The 22791-nt window shown below is 45.1% G+C and overlaps 3 protein-coding genes across 3 annotated transcripts; 2 read left to right on the top strand and 1 right to left on the bottom strand.

The window, feature by feature from the left end:
- Positions 1 to 1880: 1880 nt before the first annotated feature.
- nfkbiab (nuclear factor of kappa light polypeptide gene enhancer in B-cells inhibitor, alpha b) lies at positions 1881 to 6702 on the top strand. The gene is made up of 6 exons (XM_084482013.1): positions 1881 to 2349; positions 3306 to 3411; positions 4342 to 4552; positions 4734 to 4822; positions 5310 to 5585; positions 5893 to 6702. The coding sequence occupies exons 1-6, from the start codon at positions 2090 to 2092 to the stop codon at positions 5926 to 5928; spliced, it is 978 nt and encodes a 325-aa protein (XP_084338139.1). The 5' UTR covers positions 1881 to 2089; the 3' UTR covers positions 5929 to 6702.
- Positions 6703 to 7463: 761 nt separating this feature from the next.
- prorp (protein only RNase P catalytic subunit) lies at positions 7464 to 17400 on the bottom strand. Its single transcript, XM_084482021.1, has 10 exons — positions 16787 to 17400; positions 16318 to 16459; positions 15142 to 15376; positions 14369 to 14664; positions 14186 to 14233; positions 13789 to 13921; positions 10435 to 10539; positions 8909 to 9057; positions 8293 to 8491; positions 7464 to 7711 (listed from the first exon to the last, which is right to left on the bottom strand). Exons 1-10 carry the CDS (start codon positions 17178 to 17180, stop codon positions 7583 to 7585), a joined length of 1830 nt encoding a protein of 609 aa, XP_084338147.1. The 5' UTR covers positions 17181 to 17400; the 3' UTR covers positions 7464 to 7582.
- Positions 17401 to 17478: 78 nt separating this feature from the next.
- On the top strand, positions 17479 to 22470 carry ppp2r3c (protein phosphatase 2, regulatory subunit B'', gamma). The gene is made up of 13 exons (XM_084481885.1): positions 17479 to 17615; positions 17758 to 17882; positions 18176 to 18280; positions 18415 to 18527; positions 19012 to 19109; positions 19455 to 19525; positions 19624 to 19756; positions 20064 to 20119; positions 20223 to 20298; positions 20743 to 20879; positions 21093 to 21230; positions 21821 to 21880; positions 22076 to 22470. Exons 1-13 carry the CDS (start codon positions 17546 to 17548, stop codon positions 22268 to 22270), a joined length of 1377 nt encoding a protein of 458 aa, XP_084338011.1. The 5' UTR covers positions 17479 to 17545; the 3' UTR covers positions 22271 to 22470.
- The last annotated feature ends 321 nt before the right edge of the window (positions 22471 to 22791 follow it).

The following is a 22791-nucleotide window of genomic DNA, read 5'->3' as shown; positions in this document are numbered from 1 at the left end:
ACACAGACACTAACCACCCTGAAGCGCCGTCCCCCTAGGTGTGGGATGGACGTAATTACTCATGTGACATTATGCCTTAAACACATGTGCTGTCTGTGCTTCAAGGCGGTCTTGTAGGCGGGGAGCAGATTGGAGTCGGTGGGACGTCTTGTGAAGGCCGAACTGAAACTATTGTTTGAGTTTCTGTAGGCCGAAGTAGTTTACTTCGGTAGAGAAGAATCATGCGTCGTTTACCATAAACTATTTCCAACAACAATGATGATTTAGTTTAGATATCAGATACCCCTGCTTAACCGAAGGCACGCACGCACACACACACACACACACACACACACACACACACACACACACACACACACACACACACACACACACACACACACACACACACACACACACACACACACACACACACACGTACACGTGAAAGTCCCAGGCGCGCCGCCGCCACCGAGCAATCCAACGAATGCGCGTGCCCGACTGCACATGCAAGGAGGAAATATAAATGAAGTGAATGTAAAAATACATGTATCCCCTGAAGGATTATTAACCCATCTTTTATTTTTGCATTTTTGCTAATGCAAAGACACATCAACAGACGTAGTTATATGTTATAACTTGTGGTTTTCTTTTCACATTTTAAACTTCCTCCATTTCATCCCTTACGCAATTTGCATAGCCTCTACACTGAACTCTAATCTTCTGTGTGCACATATAGGCTTCAAATGCTTAGGAACAGCCCACATCTCACCTTGTGCCTGACACGTTTTCTGTCCACACAGGAAACAATTGCATAGTAAATTGCACCAAAAGGCACCACATATATTACAGAACTGGAATAGGTATCGAAATAGTCACATAGACTACAAATATTTTCTATCTTTCACACAACATTGACAGAATGAATTTTTACAAATGCAATGAAGCCCTAATCATCATGATTGTGCACATTTTCTAGATACCATTCATAATACTGCAAAACCCAAGAAGGAGGGGTAACTGGTTGAACTGGTCTCAACAGGCTGAACACAGATACAATCCCTGGACTTTCCTGCTATATTTGCGTGTCTACATGTCTACAATGTGATGAATCACATTGAATCACAAAGTCACGTGTACCTTTGTTGATATGGAAATAACTGGAATTTCAAGGGAAGTTAACAATCTCGATATCATGGTAATCCCATACCTTGTTGTGAAACTGCATGCAGGCTACATTGCAAAAAATGCAGTTGCACAATTCGGCTCTTATAGTTCATGCAGCAATTTCCTTTAGAATATGCTTGATGCATATCCGAAATATACATTATAAATATATATATATAATAAATATATTATTACTATCATCACCTTCTTCATCATCATCCCCATTATGATTATTCATTAAAAAATACTTTAGAATGACTTTTAATAAGCCTTAAACATTGAAAGATAATCTTCAGTAATATCCTCCGTAGTATGGGGGAAAATAAAACGTTTTTCTTTGAGTTGTTTTGTCAATTGCCTGAAGGGAATAACCGGACCTTTGAACTGTGAAACGTGCCAGCAACTCAGTTCAACTTTTCATCGCTTTTGAACGTAAGCAGCCTCATATCTATCTCTCAATGTGTCTCTCAATAGAAATCCCCTCTTGGACGGTGTTGCCAGATTGGGCCAGATTTCCCTCCCAATTTGGCAACCCTGGCTGACAGACTGGGCGGTAAATCTGGCCCAATCTGGCAACACTGCTCTTGGAGACAGCAGTCTGTATGCCGTGTTATTATAAGTGACAGCTTTCTGGAAATCCCCTCGATGCTTTAGCTCCGCCCCTGTGTCTAACCACACACACACACACACACACACACACACACACACACACACACACACACACACACACACACACACACACACACACGAATATACACACACACACACACACACACACACACACACACACACACACACACACACACACACACACACACACACACACACACACACACACACACACACACACACAGCGGCAGCAGCAGGGCATTTCCAGACTGGCTGACTCAAAACTCCAGTAGGATCTAAAAGGAACAGCAGCGCATCGTGTTGAGCCCTCACCATGGACCTGGATCGAGACCGCGTACTCAACCAAATGGATTACAACGGGGGGGATGCAAAGGAAGCCAAGTCGGGAGTGGGGCCGACGGAGGATCGGCTGGACAGCGGTCTGGACTCGCTGAAGGACGAGGAGTACCAGGCGGTGACGGCCGAGCTCACCCAGCTACGGGTCGAGTGCTCGCGGCCGCAGCAGAAACAACCGACTCCGGTCACCGGAGGCGAACACACATGGAGAGAGCAGATCACGGAGGACGGAGACACGTAAGTGTACTAAAAGAACAGGATCTCGCTTCGTTGTGTGGCTATTAAATAGTCCCCGGGTCTGGCGATGCCTGGAGTTGCACTAGCAATAGCAGGCCTTGGATGGTAATATGATCCTTTTCCTGTTCCGAATAATATCCTCCTCCGCCTTGTCATGATACAAAGTACTGGGCTTATAGTAGGAATGGTTTATTCACAACGGCCTTCTGACCTTCTGTGGTGTGGTTAACAATGGCCAGGAACCTTTGCGGATTATTTTTAATTTGTTTGGTTGTAGCCAGACACTGCGGAATCGGACGTAAACAAAAGACTATTATCAGAACGGAATCTACTATGGCCGCGGGTCAAACTCAGCTGCCTGGGAAAGTCCCAGGCGCGCCGCCGCCGCCAAGCAATTCCAACCAACGCGCGTGCCCGACTGCACATGCAAGGAGGAAAGATAAATAAAGTGAATGTAAAAATACATGTATCCCCTGAAGGATTATTAACCCATCTTTTATTTTTGCATTTTTGCTAATGCAAAGACACATCAACAGACGCAGTTATATGTTCTAACTTGTGGTTTTCTTTCACCTTTTAAACTTCCTCCATTTCATCCCTTATGCAATTTGCATAGCCTCTACACTGAACTCTAATCTTCTGTGTGCACATATAGGCTTCAAATGCTTAGGAACAGCCCACATCTCACCTTGTGCCTGACACGTTTTCTGTCCACACCGAAAACAACTGCATAGTAAATTGATTTAGCACATATAACATATTTTTTGAAAGGCATACAGTGAGGCCGATTTCATTTTTATTATTTGAATTGCTTGTTGAGGGTAGAAGGGTAGGATATTTATTTTTCTTATATCCAGGTTTTCATAATGATATTACCATACATTTGCATTTCTTTTTTTTTAAATTTGTATTCAAATTGAGCAAACATCTGACGTCTGTCCTTTTTGTCTGTGCAGGCTGCTCCACCTCTCCATCATCCACGAGGCCAAGGACTATATCAAAAACATGATCGATTCATCGAGGAACACACACTTCCTCAACACACAGAACATCCTGAGACAGGTGTGTGTGTGTGTGTGTGTGTGTGTGTGTGTGTGTGTGTGTGTGTGTGTGTGTGTGTGTGTGTGTGTGTGTGTGTGTGTGTGTGTGTGTGTGTGTGTGTCCGTGTAATAGTTAAATCTGCACTATGCAAGTTGTCACATTAGCAATCTTACCGGCTTCAGTTGTAGCTATAGTTATAGTTATGTTATGTTACTATTCTGAGATTGTCCCATGGTGGTGGCGAAAATGGACCAGAATGAAATGGATCTTCTTGAGAACTCAAGATATATTTCAATGGAATAAAAAGATGCAGTAGATAAGTGGCATATTTAAATAGCTGCAGTAGTAAGGGGACCTAGTGCAGCTTTAAATAGCTGCAGTAGTAAGGGGACCTAGTGCATCTTTAAATAGGTGTAGTAGTAAGGTGACATAGTGCAGCTTTAAATAGGTGTAGTAGTAAGGTGACATAGTGCAGCTTTAAATAACTACAGCAGTAAGGTGACATAGTGCAGCTTTAAATAGGTGTAGTAGTAAGGTGACATAGTGCAGCTTTAAATAACTACAGCAGTAAGGTGACATAGTGCAGCTTTAAATAGGTGTAGTAGTAAGGTGACATAGTGCAGCTTTAAATAACTACAGCAGTAAGGTGACATAGTGCAGCTTTAAATAACTACAGCAGTAAGGTGACATAGTGCAGCTTTAAATAACTACAGCAGTAAGGTGACATAGTGCAGCTTTAAATAACTACAGCAGTAAGGTGACATAGTGCAGCTTTAAATAACTACAGCAGTAAGGTGACATAGTGCAGCTTTAAATAACTACAGCAGTAAGGTGACATAGTGCAGCTTTAAATAACTACAGTAGTAAGGTGACATAGTGCAGCTTTAAAGCTGCAGTAGTAAGGTGACATAGTGCAGCTTTAAAGCTGCGTTTCTCTCTTTGAATCGCCAGACTCCGCTCCACCTAGCGGTGATCACAGGCCAAGCCGACGTGTGTGAGCGCCTCCTACTGGCGGGCGCCGACCCCACGGCGGTGGACGACAGAGGGGACACGCCCCTTCACATCGCCTGCCGTGGTGGCAACCTGCTTTGCTTCAGCGTCCTCACACAGAACTGTCCGTCGGAGCAGTTACGAAAGGTCATTTCCACCTGCAACTACAAGGGTACGTGTTTTTTTTTTTTTTTTTTCTACGACGTTCAGCCCAGCACATTGACTTCAGCCTGTATTTGTGGGTCTACACTCCCGTACAAACAGCTTATCCAGAGGAAGACACCTTTTCAATCGTACCCTTTTCAATACGTAACTGCACTAATCACCGTTCTCTATGCGCTTTTTCCCTGCAGGTCTGAATTGCCTCCATCTCACCTGTGTTCACGGTTTCCTCTCATTGGTGGAGAGCCTTGTGGCGCTAGGGGCTGACATTAACGCGCAGGTAACACAATTGTCCCAAATGTATAGTCGTCCATAAATTTTCTGGGGGGGGGGAGGGAGGGGTTAACCTTTAGTTGCCACCACACATACACAAGTTTGGGGTCCCTTAGAAATGTCCTTATATTTTAGAGAAAAAAACATTTGTTTTCAATGAAAATAACATTAAATGAATCAGAAATACAGTCTAGATGTTGTTCATGTGGTAAATGACTATTCTAGCTGGAAACGGCTGATTCTTAATAGAATATCTACATGGGTGCATCACTCCTGTGTTCTAATGGTGCATTGTTTAGCTCATCATGTTGAAAGGATAATTGATGATTATAAAACCCTTGTGCAATTATATTAGCACAGCTGAAAACTGTGGAATAAAAGTGGGAGTGTTCATGGAAAACATGAAATAGTCTGGGTGTCCCCAGACTTTTGAACGGCAGTGTCCCGACGGTAAGCAGCGCCGCTCCCTGTTGAAACTCCGTCCCTCTCAACAGGAGCAGTGCAACGGTCGCAGCGCGCTGCACCTGGCCGTGGACCTGCAGAGCCTCTCATTGGTCAGGCTGTTGCTGAGGGGCGGGGCCGACCCCAACCACGTCTCCTACGGAGGCTTCTCGCCCTTCCACCTGACCTACGGTCGCCACGACGACGACATCCGGGACGCCCTGTTCCCGCTGACGGAGCCGTCGCTCCGGGAGCTGCCCGACAGCGAGCCGGAGGACAGCGAGGACGAGGGCGAGCGGGAGGAGGAGGACGGGCAGACGGACGAGGAGGTGTGTGGACGATGAGACTGGACCTGCAGCCGTGGAGGACTTATCTGTCTGCTCACGCTGCTCCACCGTTAAATATAAAAAAAAATAATAAAATGAACACGAAGAAAGTCGATGCTTCAGATAGATCAAATAATGGAGGAAAAAAAGGATTTATATTTGAATTGAATCAAATGATTATAATATTCATCTATTAAAAAAGCCCCGAGCACACCGTAGTTCTTGAACAGAGGTCACCGACTCGAACGAATGTCAAAGCCAAACGGCGCGGGTCGCTAACCCTTCTAACGACCCGTCCTTCTCTCCCTAGGTGGGCTACGACGACATCCAGTGGAACGGACATTAACCAGAACCCATCAGAGACACGCGGGAAGCCCCCAACCAGGCAGGAGGAGACCGCCATGAAGATGAGGATGAGGATGACAACGAGAGACTAAACACCACCGGTCACATCGCATTCACTACCCCCCCCCCCCCCCCCCCGGACCCCCTGCTGACGTGATGGCCGAGAGGGGGGCTTGAGCGATGGACTACGCACCCCCAGCGGAGAGGATCTCCGCAGACCAGATGACAGTCAGTCAGGGGACCTGGCGATGGGACAGATGGTCGGACTCATCAACACACACACCCATGGGTTATGGAGGACACAGAAGAGACGGCTGGGGTCTTCAGACACGCAATGAGAGTGTGAATGAAGACGTACTACATCGTCTACTGAACGGGGAGGGTATATTTTGTTCTGCCATAAGTGGATTGCTCACATAACACATTTAAAGTTTGCACACTTGGGTGTGTGTGTGTGGGGGGGGGGGGGGAGAGGGTGAATAAGAAAACATAAATCACTTAGCATAAGTCCACACGAAATATGTAACGGCAACACCCATGTTGTACGATATTGTAAATGGCTGTGTATACAAAGATGTATTTTTTAACGGAAGCTGTGAAGGTGTACAGTCGAGCAGGTTGTAAATGTCATGCAACGGAACAGTCCAGCACACCATGGTAAATTAAACACGTGTATTTAACTCAAGCTTTTTAATGCGTGCTGTGTTGTTTTCCTTTTCCTGACATGTCTGCCAGGGTTTATTCAGAGGCTGTATCAGCGTTTCCATCGACGGAAATTGTGTCCTCGTGACCAGTTTTGGCCAGCTGTCAGTTCTTCTGTCACTGATGGCGGGTAACCTTTGATTTTAAGTAACAGAAAAAGTTTGTGATCGGTGTTAGTTCCCCTATTACTCGTCTGTCAAGTCACATGTACGCAAAGTACTATGGCCAGGGTGTGTGTCTAGGGAGAGAACACATGATAAGGTAGACATTCGCGGGGAGTCACGCACATTCCGCAAACTGAATGAGGAAGTGGGGAGGGAGGGGAGGGGTGGGCCGGAGCAACAGGAAATTCCCAAAACAAAAGCATTCGGCTGTTCCCTGGTGCCTGTCCACCTCATGGGGCTGGGGGGGGGGGGGGGGGGGGGCTCCATCCCGTGTGTGTGTGGTTACACAACTTTCTTCATTTCCTTAGAATAAAATCGTGCCGACTAAAGTCGTGCGTCTATCAATTTTCAAATTCCTATTTTGTAATAGTACAAGCTGTACTATTACACAATAAGAATTGGAAAATTGATAGACGCACGACTTTATATTTGCTTTGGCAGCTGTAGCAATCTTGCTAAGCAGCAATGAAACAAAAAAGGTCATGTAAATATTTGACACTATTGTCTTCTTTGGCCATTTTTGTCACAAATATCAAAAAAATATTCTATCATGGTTAACCTCAAAATCCTTGATTTAGTCTCGGAAAAATGAATAATAATTATAAATAAAATGATAACGTCACAAAGTGAAAAAGTCTTTCCATTTTATTTACATGGGGTTAAACATCAGAATACTGTGTAAACACACATCAGTTATAAAGAAAAACACACAAAAGGGGACCCGTCTGTCCAGATCAAATGGAGACTCCGGTGGTGGACTGAGGCTGTCTGTGTGTCTGTCCGGACCCCTCAGTGCTTGTTGGTCAGACACAGCCAACGCTGTGGCACTTCGTAACTGCTCCTGTCCACGGAGTCGTCGTACGGGACGTGCCAGGAGCCCCCGGTGCTCTGGACTATGGTGTCGTAGGGTGAAATCATCTGAAACACACATTCAACACACACATTATCCATCTCAGCACAAAACGTCCTTTGTCGGCTATACAAATATTATGCAACACATCCTTTCAGTTAAATTCACCCTAGACTTCATCCACCATACAGCACATATCCTTAGCATGCACTTCATTTTAGTCTAGTTATTTTACTACCCTCTCTCCCCCCCCACCCCATCATCTCATCCTCCCCTCCATCTCTCCTCCCTCTGTCCCCTCTCCTCTCTTCCTACCCTCACTTCCTCCTCTCTTCTCCTCCTTCATGTCTCCTCGAATCCTCTCAACTCCTCTGTCCCCGTCCCTCATCCTCCTCCGCCTCCTTTCCCCTCTCGTCTCCTCCACCCGTCTCATCTCCTCCTGCTCTCACTCAAACCTCTCAACTCCTCTTTCCCTCCCCTCCTTCACCCACTACTCCTTCCCTCCTCTCAACTCCGCCGTCCCGCACCTCCTCCTTTCGCCTCTCTCCCCCACTCTGCTCTCTCACCTCCTCCTCCTCCTCCTCTCAACTCCGTAGCTCACCTCCCCCTTTCCTCTCTCCCCCTCCCCTCCTCCTCCCCCCCCCCTCACCTGGAAGCGGACCCGGCGGCCCTCGGCGACGGTGCCGTGGATGACCAGCTGGTGGCCGCGCTGCCACTTGAAGAACAGCCTCCTGGTGAGCGCGTCGGGCAGGCAGGCCTTGTGGTCGCGCATCAGGTCGCGGCTCATGAAGCGGCAGTGGTTCCCAGAGTGCAGCGCGGCGTACAGCAGGAAGGGGTCGTCCTCCGAGCTGGCCGTTCCCGTGGGACGCGAGGAGCAGAAAGGGAAGTACATTGGGTAAGAGTACATTGGGGATTTTTTTTGCCATTAACACAAACAGGTACAACACGGGGTACCACCCTTTTTGTAAACATTTGTAAACATCCAAAAATGTCTTAAAAGGGGTGACGGCTATGCCACCGGATGTGAGTGTGATTAGCCATGGCAAGCCGTTTGAAAATCTTAATTTTCCTGTGTTTTAACGGACACCACAAGTGGGCGTGTCCACCTAGATGTGTGACGGATAGATGAGCGACATTTGCTACAGCCCACTGGGTAGGCTGGTAGACTGATGGTCTATTAGATAGACTATTTTGAAGGATAACTTCAAAATGAGCAGAAAGCAACTGTTGTCCTTGGGGTTCATGAGACAGCCGTGTGTGCCTACGTGTTCTCGGTGAAGAAGCAGTGGGCCTTCTTCTGGATGAGGCCCATGTTCCGGCGGTCCCACGAGGCGGAGGGCCGCAGCATGTGTTTCCTCCCCAGCACCAGGGCGGTCAGACCCTGCTGCTCCAGCTCACACACCACCGCCAGCAGCTGCACCCCGCAGGAGACACGACCAGAAACACACCGGTCAACGCAACGCAGTCAGCCCACAGCCAGCACCCTGCAGCTAACTCACAGCCAGCACCCTGCAGCTAACTCACAGCCAGCACCCTGCAGCTAACCCACAGCCAGCACCCTGCAGCTAACTCACAGCCAGCACCCTGCAGCTAACCCACCGCCAGCACCCTGCAGCTAACTCACAGACTGAGACTGAGTTCAACGAGATCATCCAGGGACGGAACCAACGAGTACTTTTATTGTTTGTTCATTAATTTACCTTCAAGTGAAATGACTCGCTTCCTTGTTAGTGTGGGGCAACTAGATAATTAGGGCAATTAGACAGGGAAACATGTTTGTCCATCTCTTCCTTCTCACGTGTCTGTGTGTGTGTGTGTGTGTGTGTGTGTGTGTGTGTGTTTGTTTGTGTGAGTCATTGTGCAAATTACAGAAAAGTCCCTACATTGACTGGAAATACTGGATTAGGAAAAAGAAGAAAGCACATAGAATTTGAATAACAAGTGTCCTGTTGCAATGGAACAAAGACTCGATCCGTATCATCATTCATTTGGGAACATCTTTGTAACATAGGGGCAGATGTGCGTGTGATGCAATATGCATGCTCAGGAAATCATGTTCTGCCCAAGATTACATTCAAAGACAAGAATAACGTTAACTGAGAGACAGTTCCTTTCAAACGTGGATGAGCAGGAAGTAGAGTCAGGGTGATCTCAGTCCGGGTGATCTGGTCAAATATTTGAAACTATAGCGTTTTTGGGTTATGGTTGAGCTACATGAATTCTGCAGCAATCTTCTATCGCAATTTATTGCTTTTAAATAAAGTTGTGTGCAGTTGTACAGTAGAGATGATTAGTGGACTAACGGCTTGAAATGACGACTGAGGGTCTACTAAGAAAATCTTTAGCCGGTGCAGCCCTAGTTCGAGTTAAACTGGTACAAACCCTATCAGGAAAATGCAAGATTGTCGACACATTGAATGAGTGACCTAATAGGTGATGTTTCCAGGATATTGGCATTTCCGTTTGAGTCCAACTTCAGCAAATCATTGACTGTACTAGTGTACAGTCAATAACCCTAACAAAAATTAATAACCAAAACCACAACACGTATGCAAGAATATTCTTCCTCCTTTTAACTCCTAGATGATGTAAACCGAACTCCTGAACAAAAGGTTTAAAGTGTGTGTGTGTGTGTGTGTGTGTGTGTGTGTGTGTGTGTGTGTGTGTGTGTGTGTGTGTGTGTGTGTGTGTGTGTGTGTGTGTGTGTGTGTGTTATAAAACCCGGCACACAGGAAAGTGTGCGTCTGTCTCTGCAAACGTTCCTTCCCCCCGGGCGATTGTGTGTGTGTACCATTTCAGACTGCCGTCCCTTGGCGATGTTTGCCACGTTCAGACCGTCCACGACCACGTCAAACACCGGCTTCCTCCGCACAAACGCCTTGAAGCTCTCCAGCTCCTAGCCACACACACACACACACACACACACACACACACACACACACACACACACACACACACACACACAGCAGAGGGCACAGAGGAAAGAGGTTCACAGGGCAGTCAAATGTGATGTTGTTGGTAAATAACATGGTCTTGGGGCAAATGACAAGTCGAGGGCGAACAGGGGGAGTAAGGAACAGGCCGACATGCATGGCCACACACACCTGTTGACATCGAGACACAAAGGTCTGAGCTTCTTTGTGTGCAATGAGTGTGTTTGTAGTTTCAGTAGTTTTCCCCCCCAAAAAAAAACACACAAACATTTTTGATGAGACAGACGCATACAGGTGGTTGGGGGACGGAGGGGGGGGGGGACAAGGACTACAAGATAGAAGGGCAGAGACGAGACATGTTGAGAGAAGGACAAATAGAGAGGCATAGAGAGGAAGATAGAGAGTGACAGACTAAGTCCAGTGTAATTATCCAGGGACTTTCCAGAGCTGATATGTGAAACTAGCTCATTGTGCTACTGGGGATTATGTGACTGCTTAAGACACAAAGACGCATGCGTGTCAGACAGCGCACACACACACACACACACACACACACACACACTCAAATGCCTACTGTACAAACATACATATGCAAGTGCATATACATACACAATAAACAAAGGACACACATATCCAGCTCATGCTTGCGTTTATAATGCAACAATAAAATGAAAATCCTACAAGCACATACACGATATTGTCTGCTTTTCAAAATACCAAGTTAATATATTTCCTAACTTGCTTTCTTTTCTAACTAATGGCAGATCTGCTTTTCCGCTGCATGTTATAATAACATTACAAACCGGGCTGGGTTCTTTTAGTGGTCAGTCTGGTTCACTTCCAGGCTTCCAAAAGCACTTTCTTTTAAGAGCATGTCTTGCGCCCAAACCAAAATTCAAGCAACATGTCTGTTGTCGACCGACATGTTCACCTGTGACGCAGTGTCACTGCAGCTCATGTCTAAGCTGGGGTTAGATGACAGGGAAGCAGTCTTCCTCTACTGTCAATCTGCAGCTGTGTGTGTGTGTGTGTGTGTGTGTGTGTGTGTGTGTGTGTGTGTGCATGAGTTGAAAGAGTCAGGAACGCATCCAGTCGTGGTTTTGCAACAAAGAACGTGTTTAGCCTTCCCCCAAACCCATGTGTGTCCCATGATCCGTCACATATGCTCCTGAAACAAATAACATGCTTTATTCTCCTCCTGACACATGTATTGCTCCCACGACCAGGGTTTCAGACATGGATGTATGAGACTTTGGACTGGGTTTCCCGCACATCTTCCCTTGGCTGTGGTGAGTTTTTTGGAGACGTATTTCACATGGGAGTTCAACGCGCTGGAAAGCCCCGTATTTTCTCGACCGGCAGTTTCATCAAGCAAAGCCACCCACCAACCCCGGCCAAACGAGATCAGGGGGAGTGAGAGTTAGATGTGAAAGTCTGTGTCTCTGTGTGTGTGTGTGTGTGTGTGTGTGTGTGTGTGTGTGTGTGTGTGTGTGTGTGTGTGTGTGTGTGTGTGTGTGTGTGTGTGTGTGTGTGTGTTTAAGGTCAGAGGGAGATACCAATTGAATAAAACATTGTTTTGTTTGCTTATAATAAAAAACATTTAAAAAGAGTGAATGAGTGATTACATGAATGATTGAACACCTAGTTGTTAACTAGGTAACTAGGTTAATAAATTGAAAGAAATTGGGGAAATGATTGAAATGTTCCCTTATTTATGTGTCCTACATCTATGCAAGTTATATCTACATACAAGCTCAGTTAACACTATACTGTTGATGTGTTGTATTTTACATTTGTAGCGTTTAGGTCCCCATAATGCACACTCCACCCTCACCCTGTGCTGTTAACCAGGGAGCCCGTGAAGAGTACGGCTAGAGCAACACCATCCAGTACTCCTGAACTGGAACAGAACATATTGTAAGTCGCTTTGGATAAAAGCGTCTGCTAAATGCCCTAAATGTAAATGTAAATGTACATATGTAAACATATGGTAGCCACTAGTCACAGAACATGTGCAAAGACCGTTTCACCAAAAGGCATGCCTTCCTCCATTTGATAAACTATTCCCATTACTGAAGAAAGACGGCATTAAGAAACCACAAATTAAAAAAGAAAAAGAAAAAATAATACAATAACCCGTTATCTTTCTGCTAAATCTTAAATACATTGCACTTTCTAGAAACCATTTTTTAACTTTGCCTTCATTTTCTATTACTTATCTATATTATTATTTTATTTTATTGTATGCACTTTTTAACCTTGCATTTGTTTTCTTTTACTCATCTATTTTATTTATTATTTCATTGTGTGTATGAAAAGTGCTATGTAAATAAAGTTGCCTTGCCTTGCCTTAATATTAAGTCAATCCAGAGCTATCCAGATCCAGTAAACTTTCAACCCAGAAGGAGCTTGGTTGAAAGCTGCTCAGTATGTTTCCCCGTGATGAAAGACTACACTTTAAGTGGAGCATTATGGGATCAAATACACATGATTTGAAAGGAACAGGTGGACATGGTTCATTTAGAAAGTGAAACAGCGGTTTTAACGCACGTTGCATGCAAAGTCACCGGCATGCATGGTTCCCAATAGCACCTCCCCGCAGCTCTGATCCGTTATTATTAACAACAACAAACTATATTGGGTTTGACCCTACAAAGTAGAGAAATCTGCTATCCAACGTCCCATTGGATAACTGTTCAGTTAAGTAGACAGTAGTAGTCAGCATACAGCCTAGTAAGTTGGGCTTTGTTTGCGTAGGCTTCTTGTCATACACTGTAAAAATAATAATAAACCCATTGGTTTATACAACACCGTTATGAAGCCCTAGATTTCTCTTTATGGGCGCCGCCATTGCTTGAGGTTCACAAGCAGCCGCAGAAATGATGAACATTTTTAGCACATTGACAAAATATCTAATCCTTAATAACTCTTTATTGAAATAAAACTGTCAAACGCAAACTCTCAAAGTGAGTGACATGGAGGTGAACTAGCCATTGAGATTCTAGTTGAAAAAAAGTGCTTGCTTTTACATTACGAGAAAGAAAAACACATTTTCCTATTGACTTAGAATGGTGACCAATCTCTTTGCATACAGGCAAAATCGAACGGCCTTACATGGAGGGGGTCACAGCTGCACTTCCTCTGTCTGTCTGTCTGTCTGTCTGTCTGTCTGCCTCTCTGTCTGTGCGTGCGTGCGTGCGATTTGCATCTACCTCGGGTGTGGTCTTCTGGAAGACATCCTTCCCCTGGATGATGTCAGCCATGACGTGGCCCTTAAGGTGCTGATACTCCTCTGGGGTGAGCTGGATGGACTCCAACTCGGACCCACAGCCTTTGCACACACCCCTGAACACAGAGACACCACGCATACGCAAAGGATCACATGCACCCTCCTCTAACAAACACTCCTCTAACAAACCCTGGGCCTTTATAAAGTAGTTAAATATATATGATGACGGTATTTAAAACTTGCTGAGGGAGATGACATACAACAGCAAGTCCAATTGTAAGTGCAAAAATTCACAAATCAAAAGGAAATTGTATTCACTTGTCATGATGTCATGATGTCATGATATTGATCACATCCACGTGGGAACAAATGGAACCTACTTTGGTGAGACTGTGGTCCATTCTCCTCTCCAGTGGTGCCCTGGAAGGCTGTGGAAAGCAGAGACAGGAGAGGACGGATAGTTACAAGTTCAGGTTGGTACAAGTTGGTACCCCAATCCTGCAGATGGCAAATGCGCCAGCTGCTGGCATCCCCTCCCCCATGCCTCTGGGTGACGTCCCTACCTGTGGAACCAGGTCTTCATGGTGTCTGCGAGGCTCTGTTCGGGGTACACCTGGTTGTCCCTCATGTAGCCCAGAACGCCCAGCAACCTCTCCCCGTACTCCGCCCGGGACACGCCCCCCTCCTCCCCGTCACCGCCCCTCGCCCCTCCCTCGAACAGCGCCCGCCACGTGTCCGGGAGCGGGGTCATCCCCTCCTCCAGGAGCTCGTGGTAGAGCCGCCAGGCCGTGGCCGGGTCGCCGTGCTGCAGGGCCCCGCTGATGACGTCGCTGTAGTTGCGTGTGGACGGGGAGATGACCTGTGTGGGGTGTGGTTCAGTCAGCAGGGGGAGAGAGGGGACCGGTTTGGCGTTGCTGTCGAGGACCAGCAGGTGGAGAGGCCACTACTGCACGACAGCGCTGGGTGGGTCTTTGAGCCGAACCAGCAGAGCGAACTTTGACTCTGCCGTAAGATTGCTTCATCTAACGTGTGTACACTCCCACGACCACAACCCGTGGCTATACTAATTTGTGGATTCTTCTTTGCCCTGCTGTCACCTTTGAGATTTAATTTTCATATTATTCTGAATATTTCATTATTACCAAAAAATGTATCACTAGTAATCCTCACATCTTTTCACTTATACTGGGCAATTGTGGCATGGACAGTTTCTGAACACACATTTCTGCGTGTGTGTGTGCGTGTGCGTGTGCGTGCATGCGTGTGTGTGTGTGTGTGCGTGCGTGCGTGCGTGCGTGCGTGCGAGGACCCGCTGGTCAGCGTCGGGGCAGCTGACCTTCTTCATGTCCCTCAGGATGGGCAGGGCCTCCCTCCAGCTCGGCGTGCGGCTGAAGGCCTTGATGAAGAGGCTGGAGGCCCCCGTCTCCAGCGCCGGGAAGGACCCCCGCATGATGTGGTAGCAGTCCAGGGCCTCCGCGTCGTGGCCCCCCTTCACACACAGCGTCAGGTACTGCAGCAGCAGCTGGTAGGACATGGTCCCCGTGTCCAGGGCCACAAAGGTCAACAGGGACCTTCAGGGTAAAAGAGCAAGAGGAGGACGCTGAAGAGACGCGCTGGTGGAGGCTGACAATTTCATGAGTGTAAATTATACACACATTGATCATTTATGTCACGTGTCCCGTTTACTAAATGCTTAAAAAAGGTGCTTAAGGTAAGATTTGAGCGGTGTAAAGAGAGACCAAGATTTTAAACTAAACAACACAAACAAAGCCCCCTCCCTTAGTACATTTCTGTGCCATTGGGAAGTGTGTCAATCACGCACCTGTGATTGACAGGCAAGATGGATCCTCCAAACCAATCACAGAGGAAATGCCCGTATTGGTCTAGAATCTGGAATGAGCTCATGCAGAGGCAGGCCCAGTCCACTTCAAATGGATATTGTCACAGTGCACTTCACGCACTACTAGCTGGATGGATGGCATTGCCAAATTACTCTCAATTAAGTTGTATAATTTGAGTGTATTCTACAGCACCTTCAAGGTTCACACGCTGAAGATATTGGTCAGACCAGTGTCCTGTATGCACTGAGGCTGTCCTAACTAACCATGGCAATAATACAACTGAAACTCTAGATAGAGTTCTACAACAATAGCATTTGGATATTAGGGCAGATAATGGAACCACACCCTCATGTCTAAGCTTCGGTTAGATGACAGGGAAGCAGTCTCCCTCTACTGTCAATCTGCAGTCGTGTGTGTGTGTGTGTGTGTGTGTGTGAGTTGAAAGAGTCATAGCATCAAGTCATAGTTTTGCAACAAAGAACATGTTTAGCCTCCCCCCAAACCCATGTGTGTCACAACACATATGCTCCTGAAACAAATAACTTTGTAACAAATAGCTTTATTCTCCTTCCGACACATGAATTGCTCCCATGACCAGGGTTTCAGACATGGAGAAGCACCCCCATCCCACCTCTCCCCAACACACAAACACACACACACTACAGACTCACTTGGCGATGTCTAGCTCTGCCCCGGTCTTGAACAGTAACGTCATCATATGCACGTCGAAGCGCTCCGGACCGCACAGCGCCTCCTCCTGCTGCTTCTTCCACTCGGCGGGGGAGAGGGGCCGCTCCGGGGCCACCAGCCCATCTGGGCAAACCAAACACACGCGCTGTACGATTCGTTTCATACGTCCTCTATCACCAGTTAACTGAAGGACTGTGTGTTTAATGTGTAGGCAATAATAAACACAGTGAATGAATGGCCAATTGTTGTGTGTTCAGCTAAAAGCATTTCATCTACAAAAATTTAACTCTGTACGCTATTTATTTAGAACAATTGTAGATGGATATTGGACAGGTGTGTTGTATTGTATTTCAGTCATTTAAACAGTCCTTTGAGCAAGATTCTCCACAAGTACTTGACTTGTGTGATGCTGATGAGATCTCAGAGCTACCTGTCAGGTAGCTTTTCTACCTGTTTTGAATCCTCTTCTTCTGGGCTGGTCCCCCGCCACATCCTCCTGCTCCAGGGATGGAGGAGCAGTCTTTCTCTTCAGCATCTCTGTGGTCCTCTTGGCGTTACCAGCAGCGAACACCGACGTCGGGAAGGAAGGCATCTGTCTTACCTTGAAGCTTTCTGTTTGTCTGATAGTTGTATCAGTTTTCCTGGGGCTGCTTTTTCGTTCCCCAGGGTTAATGCCTTTAGTGCACATAATTCGTGCACACATTTTCCCCTGATGAATTATCCCTGAACTATGACTAAGACCATTAAGGCACTGTCTTGCTTTAAATAAGAACGTAGCACCCATCTTCAGATGTCCAACCTTAAGGCAAGATACCTTATTCCTGAATATAGACACGTAGGTCATTCATTATATTTGTCACTTCACTTGGCGCTGTGGACCGACACACACTCACAGCCAGCTTTGACACACTCACAGCAACGACCTGTCAAAACCTATGGTCGTCCCGCACATCACTTGAAAACGACGAGTATAATTATGTCATGTCCATTAGATACGTGTCGATTGTCCTCTATTATGGCAGCCAGCATGTCTTCTTGCGATCCAAGTTCATGCGGTAATTCATTTTTCTCCCAACTTCACTTGACATGAGTTTTCGTCGCACATCGTGTGACGTAGTCAACACGCGACGGCTGCAGTGTTTACCTTCTGTGTAGCATTAGTCGCTAACATATATGTTTACAGTTCTCTTTTTGAAGTTGGGTTAAAGTATGGCCAATGAGAAAACCACTCACTGGTCGGATATTTTAAAAAGAAGATTAGCTAACTCTACTCGTAAAGGTAAGGGCAAATATCAAGCTATCAGCTAACAACCTAACGTGAAGTTTACTTGCCAGCTACTGCAAACTTCTCATTTATGAGAGTAATACTTTGTAATGCTTTGTATTACTGTATTAATACATGTGTCTCTATTCTGGAACAGATGAGAGGAGTGAAGACGAAAAGAAGGCAGAAGAAACAGAGCTTTTCACCAAGTATTATTCGGAGTGGAAAGCAGGAGGCAACAGAGACAGCTCCTATAAGAAGATCCCTCGCTTCTACTACAGGGTGACCTGAGCCAACATTAACTTTATGTTTCTTCATATCTATGCAGAATGATGTGGAGGATTCAGACACTACTTCCACCTTTTGTATTGTAACAACTTAGACACATATTGATGTTTACAATTGCAATCATATATAGATGTTTTATATCTTGATGTGTGTGTGTGTGTGTGTGTGTGTGTGTGTGTGTGTGTGTATATATATATATATATATATATATATATATATATATATATATATATATATATATATATATATCCTTGGTATTGATTACCACAAACGTTTGTTCTGAGCAGTTGCCAGCGGAGGATGAGGTCCTGCTCCAGAAACTGAGAGAGGAGTCCCGGGCTGTGTTTTTACAGAGGAAAAGCAGAGAGCTGCTAGACAACGAGGAATTACAGGTACTCCCTCAGTCACTCACATACTCTCTTAATTGTTTTCTGTTTACTTGTGTAGCTGTATTTCTGTATCGGTGTGATTTTGGGTCTGTTTGGTCCATCTATTTATTGTCTGCCACCTTAAATGTTTTATGCAGAATCTATGGTTCCTGCTGGACAAGCACCAAGTACCGCCAATGTCAGGGGAGGAGGCCATGATCAGCTATGAGGCCTACCTGAAGGTTGGAGAGAAGGCGGGGCCTAAGTGCAAGTGTGTAAAGAATTTAAGCAGAATGTAACAAAACTGTTCAAAAGTTAGCCGTTAGCCGATGTTTATCCCTGATTTATAGATGATAGATAGATAGATAGTTATAATTTTCCTCTTTTTTTTCTTCTTCTACAAAAAATAATGCTTGTATACTGCACTGGTTTGGGGCTACTGTGTGCAGTGCTGTGGGCAAAGGGGACAGTGGGGACTAGTTGGGATGGATTAGCTGATCATTTCTATGTCAATTGTTTAAATGTTATTTTAGAAGAAACAAATAAATTCCCCTTTGATGGACTTTTTAGTTATTATTTAGTTTGGTAATAATGTCTGTTGGCTCTTATCTTAACACTTGGCTACTGTGTAATTGAATGACCTGAGTGTACACCATCTAACCCAAGCTTATGTTTACAGAGCATTTAGAGTAGCAAAATGGATTGTCTTTTCTTTGTATTTATCTAACAATCTCTCTTCTGATTCCCTCCTGCAGACAATTTTTCACAGCCAGGGTGTATGGAAAGCTGCTCCACAGCGACCCCTATGGGAGGATTTCCATCATGCAATTCTTCAATTATGTCATGAGAAAAGGTCTGTCTGGAATCAATGATTTTCACTCTCCTTTCCATCCATCCATTACCATTTACACTATACTGGGCTCTGGAAATCATTTGATAAAGTACAAATTATACTACACTCTGTATAAACATTCTTAGTACACATTTGAATGTAGAACCATGGCAAGTTATTTCTAGAATGGGATCTATTGATGCATATTATAATCGATTGTCGCATTTTATAATCTGTGTGTGTGTGTGTGTGTGTGTGTGTGTGTGTGTGTGTGTGTGTGTGTGTGTGTGTGTGTGTGTGTGTGTGTGTGTGTGTGTGTGTGTGTGTGTGTGTGGTTGCGGTTGCTTTTCTCTTTTCTCTTTTAAGTGTGGTTGCACCAGACCAGGATCGGTCTCAGTCTGTATGATGTGGCAGGACAGGGCTACCTCAGAGAGTCGGTACGTCACGGCCGGTTACAGCAGGCAAAACATGGAAGGCAGAATTTCAATGTAACATTATCTGCAAAAAAAATGACGGTAATATTGTCTCTCACTAGGATCTAGAGAACTATATCCTAGAGCTGATCCCCACTCTGCCTCAGCTGGATGGCCTGGAGAAGTCCTTCTACTCATTCTACGTCTGCACTGCAGTGCGCAAGTTTTTCTTTTTCCTGGACCCCCTGCGTACAGGTGAGAGGGAAATCTGTACTTAAAAGTAAAAACTATCCCGGGCTGCAAGCAGGTTCCAACATGAACACCTGCCACAAGCCAATGGCTGACATATTTCAACATTTGGCAGTGACAAAAAACAAAATGTTGGCTGGAAGATTCCTACAATAGATTTCTTGCAGCAATTCCTACACACGCTGCAAGTTTACTGTATGCAGAGGGGACATTATGATGAATAATAATATAGTACATTATTATATTGAAACTATTTTTCAATTCAAAGGAATGGAAAGAGTAAATAAGTTAATTGAGTGTAATTGTGTTACAGGAAAGATAAAGATCCAAGACATCCTGGCCTGTAGTTTTCTGGATGACCTGCTGGAAGTAGGTTGCAGATTTATCTCACAGTCTCTCCTGAAACAGTGAAACACAAGCAGATCTATTGGTAACGGGCTTCAGACAATAAGCTGTCATCTTATGTCTGTAGTTACGTGATGAGGAGCTGTCCAAGGAGAGTCAAGAGTCGAACTGGTTCTCTGCACCGTCTGCCCTTCGAGTCTATGGTGAGAGGATAACTTGATCTGTCTGTTTTAAATGCCCGTCCTAGCTATGGATTAGAGCATCAGCATTTACAGTATATAGTAAATAGTTTGGAGTCAATGATGGAAATGTAAGGGTTTTTTTAAAACTTTAGAAACAGGACTAATTCAAGCATCTGTGTCAAGTCTGTATTTTTTACTATAGCCAATAAAGAAATATGATCAGAGCTGCCAACTCTCACGGTTTCACCGTGTGACACATGCTTTTGCCTGTTTACACATGTCACACGCCACACATCCAATTTCTCACGGCAAAGAAATGATTATTGGAAAGAATAATATTCCAATGCAAAAGCCTAGCCAGGACGGATATTAAATTCCATTATTTACATTTAGAAAAGAAAAATACATAAAATTTGACATGGCAAGTGTGTGTGTGTGTGTGTGTGTGTGTGTGTGTGTGTACAGGTCAGTATCTGAACCTGGACAAGGATCACAATGGCATGCTGAGCAAGGAGGAGCTGTCCCGCTACGGCACGGCCACCCTGACCGCCGTCTTCCTGGACCGCGTCTACCAAGAGTGCCTCACCTACGACGGAGAAATGGTGATCCAAAACTTCAACTTCTGATGAATCCAATCATTTGAGTCAATTCAACTTAAATCTATTGTCAAGCCACTCTGGCCATCAATCACAATTCAATAACTTGCTCTTGAGCTATGTATCAACTATTTCATGTAGAAAACTGTGCCTAATGGTCTCCACCCCTCTCTCATCTATTTGTCTTGTTTCCATATGCCCTCCACCCCGCCCTCTTAGGACTACAAGACCTACCTGGACTTTGTTCTGGCTTTGGAGAACCGGAAGGAGCCCGCGGCTCTGCAGTACATCTTTAAACTGTTGGACATGGAGAACCAGGGATACCTCACCGTCTTCTCCCTCAACTACTTCTTTAGGGTACATGGCTCCTAAGACCTACATGTCTACATACACACCCTAATGCAATAAATATCAATAAAATGTATAGCCAATGCTTTATAGATTATAAACCATCAGCTATATAACATAGTCGGCCCCTCTGTCAATCTACAATGTCAGTGTGAACAATATGAATGGAAGTGACTAGCCTTGTGAGATCATCCCTATGTTTTTCTCTGCAGATCAGTAGGAGGGAGTTTCAGTTAATGCCAAATTCCGGAGCTAGTCTGCAGAATTTAAAAATACAATGGCATCCAGAGCAGTCAAAACTGTTTTATCCAAAGGAGACTGAGTAACGTTGTTGAAGATGAGCAGAAATGTACAGGGGGCTTTTCTCAGAGGAGGAAATGTTTTTGCTTTTCCTCGAACTGAATCATTAAATTATGATAAGCGAGCACAAGCGTCACTTAGTTATCTGGAAAATCCATTGCTGCCTGGCAAAGACATATTCACTGTGAACCGCAAACTTGAGTATCTGGATGGTCTCACTAGGCCAAGTTATATTGCTCAATCTTTATAAAAAAACATGAATACACTATCAGAGATTCATGATTGTTTGTTCCCTCCAGGCCATCCAAGAGCAAATGAAGATTCACGGTCAAGAAGTGATCTCTTTTCAGGATGTCAAGGTACACACGCACGCGCAACCACACACTCGCACATACATAGTTTAGTGATAAACGTGATAATTAAATATGTTTCATAATCATTGTACTTGCTGAAACCTTTTGTAGAGCTGTGAAACCCATAGCCTCATGCAGCCTATCTCTGTTTTATTTCAACATCATTGATCCTCCAATGTGCCGGCCGTCGCTGTGTTGTAGGATGAGATCTTCGACATGGTGAAACCTAAAGACCCTTACAAGATCACCCTGCAGGACCTGGTCAACAGTTGCCAGGGCGACACGGTCACCAGCATCCTGATCGACCTCAACGGCTTCTGGACCTATGAGAACAGAGAAGTGCTGGTCGCCAATGACAACGACAGCAACAGCGCCCTTGACCTCGATGACCCTTAAGGACACAGAAGGAAGGGGGAGGTCAGGGCGGGGATATAGTGGGAGGGAAGTTGAGAAGAGTATAGACAATAATATTTAAGTTAAGTTACCGTTATTTTGTGGTGTATGGTTTGTTTCATTCCGGCGTTTTGATTGCCTCTCTTTGTACACTGTACATATAAAGTATGCTGTTTTATCACTATTGTGTGTTCGAGACTTATTGTATTGAACGTATTGAACTTTACACTGAAGAACAAACACAATTTGGCAGTTCCACACTCAACATATCACTGTAGAAATGTGAGGGAAGCCCAACTGTTGATGGTCATTAGACACAAACCTTGATCATTGTGACTTATGTTACATCATAAATGATGTGCCAGCAAGTCGGTGAAAGTTGTTTAGAACTAGCTTATAGGGGGAAACTAAGAATAAAATGTAGATGGGTCATGAGTAAGGACAACGCCATCTAGCGGTCCAAAGCTGAGAGCTGTTTTACTTTCCTTTTTCATTTCTGTAGTATTTTCATCGAATATTAATTC

This window comes from Micromesistius poutassou (assembly GCF_964030765.1).
Source record: "Micromesistius poutassou genome assembly, chromosome: 17".
NCBI lineage: Eukaryota > Metazoa > Chordata > Actinopteri > Gadiformes > Gadidae > Micromesistius > Micromesistius poutassou.
The sequence above is the reverse complement of the archived record's forward strand: the minus strand, read 5'-3'. Positions and strand labels throughout refer to the sequence as shown.